Source organism: Penaeus japonicus, unplaced genomic scaffold (assembly GCF_977035675.1).
Source record: "Penaeus japonicus unplaced genomic scaffold, GWHDUDI00000001_assembly GWHDUDI00000005, whole genome shotgun sequence".
Lineage (NCBI taxonomy): Eukaryota > Metazoa > Arthropoda > Malacostraca > Decapoda > Penaeidae > Penaeus > Penaeus japonicus.
The window spans coordinates 16,024,903-16,042,095 of NW_028234407.1; the positions used below are offsets into that span (position 1 = coordinate 16,024,903).

At 41.2% G+C, this 17,193-nt stretch overlaps 1 protein-coding gene across 11 annotated transcripts in view; it reads right to left on the reverse strand.

Annotated features, from left to right (window-relative positions):
- Positions 1-6,717: 6,717 nt before the first annotated feature.
- Positions 6,718-17,193, reverse strand: part of LOC122259296 (ribitol-5-phosphate xylosyltransferase 1) — a 27,903-nt gene continuing 17,427 nt past the window's right edge. For 10 of the 11 annotated variants that reach the window (XM_043025964.2, XM_043025963.2, XM_043025962.2 and 7 more), the window contains 8 exons: positions 17,107-17,193; positions 14,843-15,008; positions 14,434-14,597; positions 14,119-14,246; positions 13,640-13,813; positions 12,283-12,387; positions 11,959-12,123; positions 6,718-11,764 (listed from right to left, as the gene is read on the reverse strand). The exon at positions 17,107-17,193 is cut by the window's right edge and continues 26 nt beyond it. In XM_043025964.2, coding sequence (XP_042881898.1) covers positions 11,641-11,764; positions 11,959-12,123; positions 12,283-12,387; positions 13,640-13,813; positions 14,119-14,246; positions 14,434-14,597; positions 14,843-15,008; positions 17,107-17,193 — 1,113 coding nt within the window. In that variant the 3' untranslated portion in view covers positions 6,718-11,640. The remainder of the gene's footprint in view (positions 11,765-11,958; positions 12,124-12,282; positions 12,388-13,639; positions 13,814-14,118; positions 14,247-14,433; positions 14,598-14,842; positions 15,009-17,106) is intronic. The other variant, XM_086537040.1, reaches the window with a different exon arrangement.

Below are 17,193 nucleotides of genomic sequence, written 5' to 3' on the forward strand. Positions count from 1 at the left end.
ATCTTTTAAAAGCAATGGCACACAGCAAGTTGCCAACCTCTTGCTCTTAAGTACTGCTGATGAAGTATATGCAGGCAGAACGAGAAGAGGAAGGTGACTCGAACCATGCCTAGTGTCTACAATGTGCCCCTGTGCCAGTAGGGATGCATTTTACTGTGGCACTCAGTCATAAGCACAGGTTTCCTTCCTCTTCATATTATCTTCATTGTGGATAGTTTTATGTTTCATATTCATTCATGACATTATACAAGTAAAAAAAGAATTAGTTGCTTTTTGTCCTCCCATAAAACAGCAATACTTCTATCACACTGAGTATAAAGAAAATAATGGCTCTAGTTTTACAATAAGTGACTGAAAGAGAGTGGGAAAAGTCAAGGTATGTTGCGTGAAGCTGCTTCACTCTGAAATAAAACCCATCCTGGAGACTGAGCAAGCAAATCTATCCCCCATCCGCAATGGGTTAAGTCGCCAGAAGGAACAGAACACAAGCACTAATCTGCAATTATACCAGCTTTTGAGGATGGGGATAATTTATTACCTGCTCTCAGACTGTGAACAAGACAGACCCATGCCCATCTTCCTGCTATACTCAGATCTCCAAATTATCCTTATTACTTCATATCACAAAACAACAAAATAAAGTGAACATTACAAGTGAAATACACACATTTCAGGAATATATCACTGACAATAAAAAATTATATATATATTTTCATTTTCATTTCTTACAGTATCTAACATGTGGACAGATGGTTATTAGAAGTGAGAGATAAAGGGAGTCTCCCAGTGTCAATAATACATGTTTTGTTTGTGTTCATTGTCAATTATGCACTTTTGTCATTTCTTATCACTATCATTTTGGTTGGATTGTCAAAAATATGCCTGTCCATGAGGGGGGTATTTTTGAAGCAATACAAAGTAAATTGTGATTTGTTCTGACAAAAACTGAATATCAACTATTTTTTTTTACTTTAAATCAAAACAAAATAGGTGCATCAACTCTACAGATGCAATATGTTGCAAATCAGGGAGATCATGGCTTGTTTCCCTGGCTCACTTCTGAGGACCATCTGCTCCATCAGGAAACTTGCTGGGCTTTGAGATTGTTTCCAAGGTGCATTGCCATGTTAGAAATGGCCTGCCTTAGCTGCATCAGCTTCTCCTGCAGCATATGTTGCACTAATTGAAGCTTCTCACCTTCCCTTGCCACATGAGATCTTGCAAGGTTTCTTCATGGCTTTGTAATCTCACCTTAGACACTTTTCCCCCACTACATTACACTACATTTTCCTCTCACAATGGTGTATGTATGGTGTCATTGAAGTAAACCAAAGTTTCCATTGCTAAATTACATCAGTCTGCTAGATGCCGTAGTGGTCCTACATGACTTCCCACCTTAAACCCAAGTACCAGCTTGGAGGGTTGAAGGTGACTTTTCTCCTCCCAACACAAGCAACTCACCCTGAACTTATCATGATCCTGGGACCAGATCCAAGAAAATCAGTCGCAAATCCACCCGGTGCCATTTGTAACTGTAGCAGCCGCAAATCCACCCAGTGCCATTTGTAACTGTAGCAGCCGCAAATCCACCCGGTGCCATTTGTAACTGTAGCAGCCGCAAATCCACCCGGTGCCATTTGTAACTGTAGCAGCCGCAAATCCACCCGGTGCCATTTGTAACTGTAGCAGCCGCAAATCCACCCAGTGCCATTTGTAACTGTAGCAGCCGCAAATCCACCCAGTGCCATTTGTAACTGTAGCAGCCGCAAATCCACCCGGTGCCATTTGTAACTGTAGCAGCCGCAAATCCACCCGGTGCCATTTGTAACTGTAGCAGCCGCAAATCCACCCGGTGCCATTTGTAACTGTAGCAGCATCAAATCCACCCGGTGCCATTTGTAACTGTAGCAGCATCAAATCCACCCGGTGCCATTTGTAACTGTAGCAGCCGCAAATCCACCCAGTGCCATTTGTAACTGTAGCAGCATCAAATCCACCCGGTGCCATTTGTAACTGTAGCAGCATCAAATCCACCCGGTGCCATTTGTAACTGTAGCAGCCGCAAATCCACCCAGTGCCATTTGTAACTGTAGCAGCCGCAAATCCACCCGGTGCCATTTGTAACTGTAGCAGCCGCAAATCCACCCAGTGCCATTTGTAACTGTAGCAGCCGCAAATCCACCCGGTGCCATTTGTAACTGTAGCAGCCGCAAATCCACCCGGTGCCATTTGTAACTGTAGCAGCCGCAAATCCACCCGGTGCCATTTGTAACTGTAGCAGCATCAAATCCACCCGGTGCCATTTGTAACTGTAGCAGCATCAAATCCACCCGGTGCCATTTGTAACTGTAGCAGCCGCAAATCCACCCAGTGCCATTTGTAACTGTAGCAGCATCAAATCCACCCGGTGCCATTTGTAACTGTAGCAGCATCAAATCCACCCGGTGCCATTTGTAACTGTAGCAGCCGCAAATCCACCCGGTGCCATTTGTAACTGTAGCAGCATCAAATCCACCCGGTGCCATTTGTAACTGTAGCAGCCGCAAATCCACCCGGTGCCATTTGTAACTGTAGCAGCATCAAATCCACCCAGTGCCATTTGTAACTGTAGCAGCCGCAAATCCACCCGGTGCCATTTGTAACTGTAGCAGCATCAAATCCACCCGGTGCCATTTGTAACTGTAGCAGCCGCAAATCCACCCGGTGCCATTTGTAACTGTAGCAGCCGCAAATCCACCCGGTGCCATTTGTAACTGTAGCAGCCGCAAATCCACCCAGTGCCATTTGTAACTGTAGCAGCCGCAAATCCACCCGGTGCCATTTGTAACTGTAGCAGCATCAAATCCACCCGGTGCCATTTGTAACTGTGGCAGCATCAAATCCACCCGGTGCCATTTGTAACTGTAGCAGCCGCAAATCCACCCGGTGCCATTTGTAACTGTAGCAGCATCAAATCCACCCGGTGCCATTTGTAACTGTAGCAGCCGCAAATCCACCCGGTGCCATTTGTAACTGTAGCAGCATCAAATCCACCCGGTGCCATTTGTAACTGTAGCAGCCGCAAATCCACCAGGTGCCATTTGTAACTGTAGCAGCATCAAATCCACCCGGTGCCACTTGTAACTGTAGCAGCATCAAATCCACCCGGTGCCATTTGTAACTGTAGCAGCCGCAAATCCACCCGGTGCCATTTGTAACTGTAGCAGCCGCAAATCCACCCGGTGCCATTTGTAACTGTAGCAGCATCAAATCCACCCGGTGCCACTTGTAACTGTGGCAGCATCAAATCCACCCGGTGCCATTTGTAACTGTAGCAGCATCAAATCCACCCGGTGCCATTTGTAACTGTAGCAGCCGCAAATCCACCCGGTGCCATTTGTAACTGTAGCAGCCGCAAATCCACCCGGTGCCATTTGTAACTGTAGCAGCCGCAAATCCACCCGGTGCCATTTGTAACTGTAGCAGCATCAAATCCACCCGGTGCCACTTGTAACTGTAGCAGCATCAAATCCACCCGGTGCCATTTGTAACTGTAGCAGCCGCAAATCCACCCGGTGCCATTTGTAACTGTAGCAGCATCAAATCCACCCGGTGCCATTTGTAACTGTAGCAGCCGCAAATCCACCCGGTGCCATTTGTAACTGTAGCAGCATCAAATCCACCCGGTGCCATTTGTAACTGTAGCAGCCGCAAATCCACCCGGTGCCATTTGTAACTGTAGCAGCCGCAAATCCACCCGGTGCCATTTGTAACTGTAGCAGCATCAAATCCACCCGGTGCCATTTGTAACTGTAGCAGCCGCAAATCCACCCGGTGCCATTTGTAACTGTGGCAGCATCAAATCCACCCGGTGCCATTTGTAACTGTAGCAGCCGCAAATCCACCCAGTGCCATTTGTAACTGTAGCAGCATCAAATCCACCCGGTGCCATTTGTAACTGTAGCAGCCGCAAATCCACCAGGTGCCATTTGTAACTGTAGCAGCCGCAAATCCACCCGGTGCCATTTGTAACTGTAGCAGCATCAAATCCACCCGGTGCCATTTGTAACTGTAGCAGCCGCAAATCCACCCGGTGCCATTTGTAACTGTAGCAGCCGCAAATCCACCCGGTGCCATTTGTAACTGTAGCAGCATCAAATCCACCCGGTGCCATTTGTAACTGTAGCAGCATCAAATCCACCCGGTGCCATTTGTAACTGTAGCAGCATCAAATCCACCCGGTGCCATTTGTAACTGTAGCAGCATCAAATCCACCCGGTGCCATTTGTAACTGTAGCAGCCGCAAATCCACCCGGTGCCATTTGTAACTGTAGCAGCCGCAAATCCACCCAGTGCCATTTGTAACTGTAGCAGCCGCAAATCCACCCGGTGCCATTTGTAACTGTAGCAGCCGCAAATCCACCCGGTGCCATTTGTAACTGTAGCAGCCGCAAATCCACCCGGTGCCATTTGTAACTGTAGCAGCCGCAAATCCACCCGGTGCCATTTGTAACTGTAGCAGCCGCAAATCCACCCAGTGCCATTTGTAACTGTAGCAGCCGCAAATCCACCCGGTGCCATTTGTAACTGTAGCAGCCGCAAATCCACCCAGTGCCATTTGTAACTGTAGCAGCCGCAAATCCACCCAGTGCCATTTGTAACTGTAGCAGCCGCAAATCCACCCGGTGCCATTTGTAACTGTAGCAGCCGCAAATCCACCCAGTGCCATTTTTAACTGTAGCAGCATCAAATCCACCCGGTGCCACTTGTAACTGTAGCAGCATCAAATCCACCCAGTGCCATTTGTAACTGTAGCAGCCGCAAATCCACCCGGTGCCATTTGTAACTGTAGCAGCCGCAAATCCACCCAGTGCCATTTGTAACTGTAGCAGCCGCAAATCCACCCAGTGCCATTTGTAACTGTAGCAGCCGCAAATCCACCCAGTGCCATTTGTAACTGTAGCAGCCGCAAATCCACCCGGTGCCATTTGTAACTGTAGCAGCCGCAAATCCACCCGGTGCCATTTGTAACTGTAGCAGCCGCAAATCCACCCGGTGCCATTTGTAACTGTAGCAGCCGCAAATCCACCCAGTGCCATTTGTAACTGTAGCAGCCGCAAATCCACCCGGTGCCATTTGTAACTGTAGCAGCCGCAAATCCACCCAGTGCCATTTGTAACTGTAGCAGCATCAAATCCACCCGGTGCCATTTGTAACTGTAGCAGCCGCAAATCCACCCAGTGCCATTTGTAACTTTAGCAGCCGCAAATCCACCCGGTGCCATTTGTAACTGTAGCAGCCGCAAATCCACCCAGTGCCATTTGTAACTGTAGCAGCCGCAAATCCACCCGGTGCCATTTGTAACTGTAGCAGCCGCAAATCCACCCGGTGCCATTTGTAACTGTAGCAGCATCAAATCCACCCGGTGCCATTTGTAACTGTAGCAGCCGCAAATCCACCAGGTGCCATTTGTAACTGTAGCAGCATCAAATCCACCCGGTGCCACTTGTAACTGTAGCAGCCGCAAATCCACCCGGTGCCATTTGTAACTGTAGCAGCCGCAAATCCACCCGGTGCCATTTGTAACTGTAGCAGCATCAAATCCACCCGGTGCCACTTGTAACTGTAGCAGCCGCAAATCCACCCGGTGCCATTTGTAACTGTAGCAGCCGCAAATCCACCCGGTGCCATTTGTAACTGTAGCAGCCGCAAATCCACCCGGTGCCATTTGTAACTGTAGCAGCCGCAAATCCACCCGGTGCCATTTGTAACTGTAGCAGCCGCAAATCCACCCGGTGCCATTTGTAACTGTAGCAGCATCAAATCCACCCGGTGCCATTTGTAACTGTAGCAGCATCAAATCCACCCGGTGACATTTGTAACTGTAGCAGCATCAAATCCACCCGGTGACATTTGTAACTGTAGCAGCATCAAATCCACCTGGTACAATTTACAATCATAGCAGCTGCAACTTTTATTGCACCTCCATCCAAGAAATAGTTTTAACTGTAACTGAAGAAATGTCCTTACCCTTGCTAACCAATGAGAAGCATTCTCTCAAAATGCTTTCACCAATCGACCCCAAATAATATAACACTGTCAGGAGCAATTTCCTTAAAAACATGAAAAGTCTAACACCCTACTCCTCGTTTGTTCCCTACAGGAATAAATTGGACTAATTTTGGCTTGGCTGAAACAAATGTACTTGTGAAATCAGTTTATGAATGCCATGACATGCTGGAATGAAAGATTTCGGCAGAAGTGACATTGAAACCTAAATAAAATGTAAATAAAATTTCAAACTGGTTCTGGGAATGTCTGATTAGCTCTCAGCTATTAGAAGAGGATAAAGGTGACAGGGATCAGTCTTTAAAGTGTAATAAAATTCAAAATCACAATCATTACAGCGTCACTATTATTGTGTCCAACGTTTGCCTCAACCTGTCAATCTTTTGGCAAAGGCTAACAATCCTCCACCTATGCTTAACCCATTTGCGCCAGTTGACTTGCTATCACGTTTAGTGGTTTTTGGGTCAGACGCCCGGGACGAGATATTTAGTCAAGGCTGGCGCGCAGGGTAATAGGGTGTACAGCACTCGCTCGCGGCTAGTGCGGCCCAGAATCCCGAGGCGTTAGGCTTATGCATTAGAATATCCCGGCATTTCGACCATTTAGAGCCGAAATAGCCCCATCATGAATTTGGTTAATGTGGCATAATAGGACTTTTCTCAAACTGCATTTTGATTTATATTCTACATAATTTAATTGTTTCTAAGAAAGCCTGTAAATGTGGAACTCTTTTATCATGTAATATATAAGTGTTTTGGTTCCAGCTTGAGTAATCTATGACAGGATTGAGTTCAATATTTGCACCGAATCTGACATTGCAAGTTGTTTCTTGGATTGGTCGCAGCAGGATGGTCACCATTTTGCTTCATTTGCACAAGCTGCAATGTCACAAAGCATTTCTTGGATCCAGCCCCTGTTGTTCTCTTTTTAGGTATCTTGTCTTCAAAAGCTTAAAGCATGCCAGAACTGAAACAGAAAATAGGATTTTTAAAAATCACTTTTGTGAGCTGACAGAACTTGGGGCACACCTAGTCTTTTTCTTTTATGACTAAGTATTTCCATAGCTAAATAATTTGCTATTTGTAGTGTGGGATACCCTTTCTGGTCTTCTGATTTTAGCTACTAATTTTAGCTACTGTTTGTAGCTGACTAATAAATCTGTCAGCCCACAAAAAACAGTCTTTTCAATTTTTCATAGCATCAAATTGTTGAATTAGTGGAGAACTTGGTGCATTTTTCAAAATGCAAAGAATAACATTTACTTTAAACAAATTATAAATAAAAAGCATAAAACTAAATATAACACTAAACTATTGGTGATTAACAAGTACAGCTACTAATTTCTATCAATGCAAAGCTATTGTGAAATATCATATACTTATGTGCACTGATGAATGTAAATGATCATGCAAATTGCAAAATCTAGTTTTATATCACAGCATTAATCACAATAACATATAAAGTATGCATCAATAAAAAAATATATCACTAAACTAATACAAGTCTGTTCACACATTATCAAGAACTGATCATACACCAACTAATTGTAAGCTTGAGAACATTATGTATTATTATAAAGGCTTCAGAGTATTTTACATTTGTGAGGTATAGTAAACTTCTATTCTTTGGTTACAGATAATACATACACAATGTTTTAACCCTGCTAAACTTCATCTACTCAGTACATTGTGCACACTGCAAAGTTAAACCTCAATGTGTGATTCATAATTATGCAAGTGCTATTTCCACACAAATTACAATGAGACACTATCTTAAGCCCAGGTTCCACAACCCAGACTCAGCCCTAGTCCCTGAGCCACCTCCAGCCACCCAGTCTCCTCATTATCAGTACACTCTGCTAGGCTTGGTACTTCTGGGCTGGCTTTAAAGCATTTTTTTACAATGTTATAACTGCATGATATTTAACCCCTTGACGACGGGTGACAAGATATCAGGTCAAGCGGTGGCAATGTCAGCCGCCAGGGACAAGATATTTTGTCGTGGCTATTCTCCTGGTCAGCAGGCAGGGGTGATTGGGCACAGCACTTGGCCGCAGCCAGTGTGGGTGAAAATTCTGAGGCATTAGGCTTATGCATTTGAAACATCCCTGCATTTTGACCATTTGGAGCCAAGAGCCCTATCATTAACAGGTTAACAAATTTCTAAGAAAAGCACAGACTATAGATCCTCAATGCCTACAAAAAAAATTGCAGGATCTGGATATAGAATATTTGAGGTAGGGTTCACCTAGTTCCCAAAATAGCTTGCCTGTTCAATTCCTGACCTGTGTCTGGTTCTAGACTAGGATAAGGCTAATGGAACCCCAGATTTAGGAATCTTTCAACTTTTTAACTCTTTGTACCCATGTGTAGATTTACGTTATTAGTCTTTTGCTCAAACATTACTGTACTTTGTATGTGATGCATTATTCCTTACTAATCCCAACAATGTGATGAAGGGGTGGACATCATTTGATTGCTGGTCTGCATCATGTTGACTTGACATAAAAGTCAAGTCATAAACAGTCAAAAGGGAATCTATAGTCTCCTGAATATGAAAATCAAAAACGCCAAAACATACGTGTGTTTTCAATCATATTACACTATATCATTTGAGCTTCATCTTGGGTGTTTTGTTTTCATATGTACTTTTTCTTCTTGCCAACTAAGACATGCTTTCAAAATGTGTTATGCAGCAGCAGAACACGAGCCATTTGGCTATTTGTAGTTATCCATGTTTGTATTAAAACATGATTCTTTTCCCCATATGACTAGCAAATTTCAGAAAAATGCAACTTTTCACTAAGTTGTCAAGTTTTACTTAATCATTGTGATGTGACTGAGCCCTTATGTACTATGTAAGAGAAAGCTTTCACTGAGACATTTTTTCTCTTAAGGGGGATAATTTCTGCAGGCTATATTTCAACCTTTTTTTCTAAATTACCCAACATCCATAATAATTGAAGGCTAGGTATAGAATTCATGCTCAGCAACAAATTCTTCCTAGAGACAAGAATTAAGGGACTCAAATGCTTGAACTAATACATATATATTTAATTGTATGTATGAAATAAAAGATAAAGTAAGAAAGAATATATATATATATGGGAAAAAGTTAAGACTGCTTCATGATGAGCCTTTGGATCTAAATATTTTCAATATAAACAACTTCACACTTCCCTAATCAAAATACTCATTTGGGAAATGTCTTTTTTTTTTCTCTTTCTCCTTTACAACAATCACCTTTAGAAGTGTTTCACCCTCTCACTCATCCTGCATCACACATTTGAAATCTTGAGGGACAAATGATATATAATGCACCTATCTTTGCCTCAACAATTGACCTGGATGGCATGTACTTGTGCCATAGCAACTGTGCCAAAATGCAATATGACATTTACACATGCCATAGCTCATATGGGCCCAGATACTAGATGGCAATCTATACAAACCACGAGAGTCAAACTTGAGAGAGATTCTGCTTGTGTCCTTACTCATACAGTGATAGTTGGTTAGTATAGTAATTATTATCAACAACCTTATGATTCATTGATGGTGAAATTAGCGGGTCTGAGTATTTCTGCTTCTCTCTCAATTTGTTTCCCCTTTTTATTAATCTAACATCATTAGTGTAGTATAGCCATAAAAATAATAACCTTTTTTTATTTTTTGAAAAAGTGCCCTTGATATATATGTTTGATGGCACTGTAACCATTTTTTTTAATTCTATTTTTTTAAGTATCAGATGGCATTGGAAGCATGTGTCTGTGTCTGTGTCTGTGTGCGTTTGCGTGTGCGTTTGCGTGTGCGTTTGCGTTTTGCGTGTGCGTGCGTGTTTTTCACAGTGAATTGCCATGTCCTTGAACATGACTTGATTGGTTGAGAAATATAGAGAAAAGGTATAAGGGGCATAATTTTCATAGGTTCCCTTAACCCATTGGTCGCGGTATTAAAAAAAGGTGTATGCAGCAGGATGGCGGGTTTACATTGTCTGGCATGGTGCCATCCGCGTCTACGACCAACTCTGCCTTGGCAGCAAATCATGCCATCCCCTGCTAATGGGTTAACCTTTTCCATGTCATGTAGCTGTATTTCCAAAACAAAATCTCTTCTCTCTATTTTTTACATTATAAATAACAATAGTAAAATCAAAATCCTAACATAAACCTATGTTACTTCCTCTACACAGAGTCTAAGTCACATGATCAGATAATGTAAAGTATATACTATAACATTGTTCTATTACACCTTTCTTAAAGATGATGAAACTAAAACTATATATCTCACAATAAGAATAAACCTTAAAATGGTGTATTACACATTCAAGCCAACAGTCTTCTAAGCATAAGATTTAGTGCAACAATTTTGCTAATAAGGTTTTATGTGCAGCTGCCCCTTCATATATAATCTGAGAACAGGGAGAACAGTTGCTGCAGTTATATCCCAGGCAGCAGACCAGCCACCTTAGAAATAAAGACAACATCAGTGGGTTAACTTTTCTTCCAAACTGTATCAAATTCTAATTGTAAATAGAAAATGCATTTGCTGAGTTGCCATTTAGCAATTTCTAACATGTAGACACCTTCCAAATGCTAGTTATCACTTTGTAGCCAGGCAGGAGAGATGAGTTTTGGGGACTGTTCGATAAACACAACAGAAATGCATTTTTACACGAGAGCGTTATCATGCCAGCAGATACTTGCCAGATAAAAAAATGCTAAAACAGTAGTCTCATATAAATCCTATCACTTTCCTGGTAATAACTCAATATATCTTGTACCACGACTATGACTGTGGTAGTTATAGTCTTTTTATTTGGTGGTGTGAATAGCACCATTCCCAGGTCACACCATACTTTTCTACTATTTGGGAGGTACTTACACTGAACTAGTAGGACATCTCCAGTAGTTACTCTGATGTCCTTAGGTAAATAACTTATGAGAGTAAATGTTTCCTAACTTCATTGCATTTTGTGACCAAGAGACATTTTCATCAACTGGCCAGCTGGACTAGCAGGTCACATTATTATGTTACCCAAAGAAAACAAACTGCCTCAGGCAACTGGGCTAGCATGAATTTCAAGCCCTTTTTTTTCTTTTGTGTGTGTGTGTGTGTGTGTGTGTGTGTGTGTGTGTGTGTGTGTGTGTGTGTGTGTGTGTGTGTGTGTGTGTGTGTGTGTGTGTGTGTGTGTGTGTGTGTGTGTGTGTGTGTGTGTGTGTGTGTGTGTGTGTGTGTGTGTGTGTGTGTGTGTGTGTGTGTGTGTGTGTGTGTGTGTGTGTGTGTGTGTGTGTGTGTGTGTGTGTGTGTGTGTGTGTGTTTCACTCAGGAATAATAAGGCTGAGTTTATATTCAAGTAAAGGAGATACAACAAAATTACTTTGAAAATAACTTGTATGGCATTATGGTTATCTGTAAATCTTACATTTCCCCAAGATATTCAATTCATTTGTTTCTTGACATAAGAAACCATTAAAAGTCTTCACAGTCACATCCCTCATAAAACCATTTACTAGACTAGGTAAAAGTCTCTCAACAAATTAACAAAAAGTAGAGAGAGAGAATCCAAGGTGGGAATCACAAGTTCACTGCTCCTTCAGCCATGATGTATCAGGTTTGACGATATAATGGAGATGAACCTGTCCCTCATCTTCAGCTTGAACCACTCATACCACTGGAACACACGTAATCTACGAAGAGCCTTGTATTGCTTGCTGAATCTGTAAATGAAGTGTTCCTTAATAAATTGAATGTGATCTACACAACTGTCTGAGACTTTGAGAAGGGAAGAGGATAAAGTACAGAAAGAAAAGAAATTTGAATCACGATATGCAATACTATAATGCAAAGCAAATAACATTAGCTACCCTTTAGGCCAAAGCTAAGAGAATGGTTTACAGGACAGCTGACTAACCTGCGTTCCTTAGCAAGAATTTTGGGTAATTGTTCCCATGACTTGACAAAGATTGCTGGAGGTCCATGCTTCTTTAACAATCTCCATGGGGTTATGTCACAATGACCTGGAGTTGCTACATCTTCTATTACTGGTGTACTTCCAGATGACATTGCCTCATATACCCTAAAAAAGATACTTATTAGCAATCATTTCTTTATCACAAAGCAAATACAAAAATGGATATCAGTTGTCTGAAAAGTACTATTATATCTATAGCCAATTTTGCTGTATCTAATACATATTTGCTGTTCTGCACTTTAGCATTATGCATATAAAATATACCTATAGGTTTCAGTATTCATCCCAGCAGGAGAAAGAGTGAGATCTGACTGCAACAAGGACGAAACATATTCATTCATTGACTCAGGTGTTTCATTTGGTAACCATCTGAAAAAAAAAAAAATAAAATCAGAAGTCATATAAACACACATCTTATAGTGAAACTAATAGAGTTCTGCCTATCCTGGCCCCTAGCTGCAAATAACCCTGAATTTTTAAGTCTTATCTGTTGAAAGAGCTCAAAGGTACATATCAGAAAATGTTTGTATAATGCAAATAATTACTATCTATATAGTAATCATATATATCATCAAAGTTGAAAAGGCAACTATACAAAGGGAGAAGTGGAGGATGGGGAAGGGGATGAAAAGGTGAGTGTAGTAGTGACTGCTGGCTTGGAAAGGTATAAGAGAGGATTGAATGGGAGGAGAAGCAAAGCTTCATCTGAGGCTTTTTACAATTACATCTAGCTTACCCTCTTTTAAACTGGCAGGAAAAAAAGAGTATGTATGGGGTGCACAGACACTTTGAATCATTTCAGCCATCTGCTCCATAAGTATTCCTAAATTCTCTCACTGCTTTTCCACCACTCATGTAGCTTCCCTTGTCAAAAAAAAAGTTGGACAACCCTCACCCATAACCCTAGAATGTTGTTGATATGCTACCCATAACCCTGTGGCTGGTGACCAGCTACTCACCAACCAGTGGCATTCACTCCCCCACCCTCCTTCACGCAATTGTTTCTTTGCTCTTTCCTTTATCAAGGCACTGAGACAATGAGCTGCTTGTGCTGAGGTGATGAAGGGTAAACTCTTTGATAAGCAATATGGACTCATTGACAGAAAAAAAGCAATAGCAGTAACTCCAAATTCAACTTTGAGATCCACTAAGTCAGACCATGTGTGTGTATATGCATTTGTGTATTTTCATAAATATGCATATCTGTATATGTTTACACTCACACAGACGTTCCAACTCAGAGGATCTCATAAAATCATATAAAACAATTGAAGCACATACAAAACAGACAAAGGAATCAATAAAAGTAAAATGTTGAGTAACAAGCCAGGTATGGGCAAGCGGTTGGGGAAGGCACCTGACACAATGGCCAGCAACAAAAATTGCATCCTTGGAATTCTGTCCACCAAGGCCTCCACTTATATCAAATGTAGTTATAAGCCACATAATAATAACCAACATAGTAAAAACTTTATTTTTGGCATTTCTTTTTCCTTAGAAAACACAAAAAATCTTTGATACAAATGTCTAGTTTCCTGGGAAATGAACACAGTAATGTAGCTTCACTTAATACAATCACACACTAATCTGATGATAATGCACAAATTCAGAATCAACCTACTTCTCTCTGACTGCTACGAAACAGTTGTTGGAGGCATAGGCATCATTTTTAAGGAACTTATGAAGGCTTATTCTTGAAGAGTTTGGATGAAGAGTTACCCTCAAGTTACACACATACTTTCTAGGAGCTTCAGGAGATACCTGCTCTTCTTCTATGACAGGAAACTGTCTGTATCTGTAAAGTATAATTGTAATTTCAAACAATTTACCTATCAAAAAACATTACAACATATCTATAAGGTTTCCACCATATCCACAAAATAAAGTGATATTATACAGTGTATGAACTTTACCAATAAATGAGTATTGGATTGGTTTCATTTCTCTACTTGAATCTATGACATTTGAATTTGTATTCTGTACAAAAATAATTTTGATAAATCTAAACTGCTGAATGACTCACTTCAATTAACTACCAACATATCCATATAATTAAGTTCACACAGCCTTACGAACAATATCATTAAAGGGAATACTTACGTTGCAACACCAAGAGGCCACTGATAAAATGTCTTCTGATCTATTCTTGGATCGTCATAGGTCAGTAGGACAGTTACTACTGGACCCTTTGGTGACACATAATCAAGCACCCATTCATTATCACACTTCTATTAGGAGAAAGGAAAAAAAAGGCATATAAGATATCTAAAAACTCATAATTTGAGGATACATACATCTTGCTGCATTGTATAAAAAAAAAATCTTGCTCACCTAATCTGACCTCACCACTGCCATTCTTTTCTACTTATTGTGCAATTGTACTTTCATTCTGTATTTCTTCTCATCGTACTTTACCTCATTTCCCAGCATAACCAACAAAATTTCAGGTGGTGTGTCCCACATCCTCAAATCATTCAGCCACTGTTTCGCATCCTTTATCTTCTCTGGAGTACGACCATTTACTACTAGAACCAGATATTTCACATCACGTGGAACAGTCTCTGGGATGACTCCTGGACCTAGTGGGAGGAATACAATAGAAAATACAACATATCCAAAAAGTGTTTTCCGTGAACATCCATATAAAAATAGTCAAATGGATACACTCACTACTACCTACTATATCACATTCTAAACAATAAAAAGTGGTATAAATAAATCACACTAATTTGATCAACAAATATGTTATCAAAAGACTATCAGAAAATATTAACAGTGGTAATACAACTTGCAGAAAATAAAGATTTTACAAGAAGTATTTTACCTGATCTATATCTGAGTACAAAGGCAGGCATTCGCAACTCCCCAACAGTAGCACCAGGCATTGTTTCATCTAAACTTTCTTCACCTTCCAGGATATGCTGCCATAAGTAGGATCCAATAGCAGCTTTCCCCCACACTTCCACCACAGGAATATCTACAGAGGCAAGCTGTATAAAAGGGACGGGGAAAGCAAGAATATAGTATTTATAGATCTGTTAACCTGTTGCAGACGGGGTTGTTTTGGCTCCAAATGGTCTAAATGTCAGGGTGTTTCAAACACGTAAGCCTAACGCCTCGGGCTAATCACTACTTGGCCACGGCTAAGCATTATGCTCCCAATCACCCAGCTTGCCAGCCAGAAGGAAAGCAATGACAAAATATCTCGTCCCCGGCAGCTGGTACTGCCATCACTGGACATGATATCTTGTCACCCAGTGTTAACAGGCTAAGACAAATTTTTAAAATTCTTTTCAAATTAGATGGTGCTCCCTACAAGATAACAGCATTTGATATTACATAAACCTGACAAAAATGTCATGATGGATGTCATGACAGACGTACACAATATACACGACAGCTCCAGTCAGGCCAAAAAAGATGGGCATCATTTGGTACATGAAGCAACATCTCAAGATGCTCACTGTTGAAGCTCGCTTACTTTTCTTTCACCCACTTATGGAGAGCATTAATTTACCAAATGAGAGTATGATAGCAAACATGTGCAGCTTCCCACTGAGAGAATTCTTAAGGTGTGAGCTTAATGGGAGTATGATAGCAAACATGTGCAGCTTCCCACTGAGAGAATTCTTAAGGTGTGAGCTTAACCCACTCACGATGGGGGCATTCCAGCCTTGCATGTCACAATGCCGGGGATTTCGAACGCTTAGGCCTAAATCAATTAAATGGCTGGCACCATATTGTGCCACCCGGCCACCGGGCTTTTGAATGAGCAGTACAGTAGTGTACCACCCGTCCAGAGAGGGTTAATGGGAGTATGATAGCAAATATGTACAGCTTCCCACTGAGAGAATTCTTGAGGTGTGAGCCAGTGTTTTTCACCTTATTCTATGGGATGATAAGAGGAGTTTTTGTATTTTTTTTACACTTTTTTGACAAGTCAAGGAGAATGTGTCTATGCAAATCCAAATACAACATGTACATACAAACGTAACCATGTAGAGCATGTTTATGCAGGGAGAGTCCGTGCCATAAATCATTTTGTTACAATTCTTTTGGACAAGTTCATGAAAGCCAGAGCAAGAGAAATGCATTTAACAAATTGATGACAGGCGTCATGACATACATGACGTTCGGGGATTTTGGATCACTGTGCTATTTTATTGTGCTATGAGTAAGGAGTGAGTGATAATGACTATTGCAGTCATAATTACTATAATTACCATAATATTAAGCAAACCTAACATCCAAAACCTAGATGACACCACTTTCTTCTAGCACCAGCAGGAAAGAATGCCTTGAATGGCAACCATCCATGGTCTCTAGGAAGCACTATCTTTATAGAGCAGTGGCACACAGCAAGTTACCAACCTCTTGCTCTAAAGTACTGCTGATGAAGGATGTGCAGCAAAATTTTAGGTAACTGCAGCAAAATTTTAGGTAACTGCAGCAAAAATGGCTCTAGTTTTACAATGAGTGACTCCATCCTGTAGACTTGCGAGCGAATTTATCCCCCCTCCGCAATGGGTCAAGTTTGGTAGCAAAAGCAAGTAATGACAATAGTATAAGTCAACAGAAGAGAGCTAAATATACTGTTACAACAAAAGCAAATGATGCATGAGAAGGATTTAACAGATAATGTATAAAACAACAGCAAGATTGAGTAATTTAAATTATAAACTACATCTTTTCAAATGATTCAATACTCATTTTGAAAAGATTTTTAGAGAAATCATTCAATCCAAATGTGAATAAAAAATAATAATAATAAAAAAAGTAATATTAACCCTATGACGACGGTGCGTCACACTCGTGTGACACAGCCAAACTCCCAATGCCGGGGCGTCATGCCAGCGTGACGATTACAATGCAATATTGCAATCGCCCAGTATAGGGGTCTTCGCGTAGCAAGTGCCCCGTCGGGAAAGGGTTAATATTTTGAAATTAAATTCAAGACTTTTATCAGTGCAACCCCACAAACTGAAATTCTGTAAAATGAGAGTGAAATAAAGTAAAATCACAACAAACTTGCCACACAGAGAGCACCCAATAATTACAAATGGAAAACCAATCCCAATGACACCTTACCAGTTTGGCTTGTGCTGTATCGTCCCACTTCACCTCCATATCCCGAACAACATGAGGCTTGACATCCTGTTGCGCCATGACAATTGC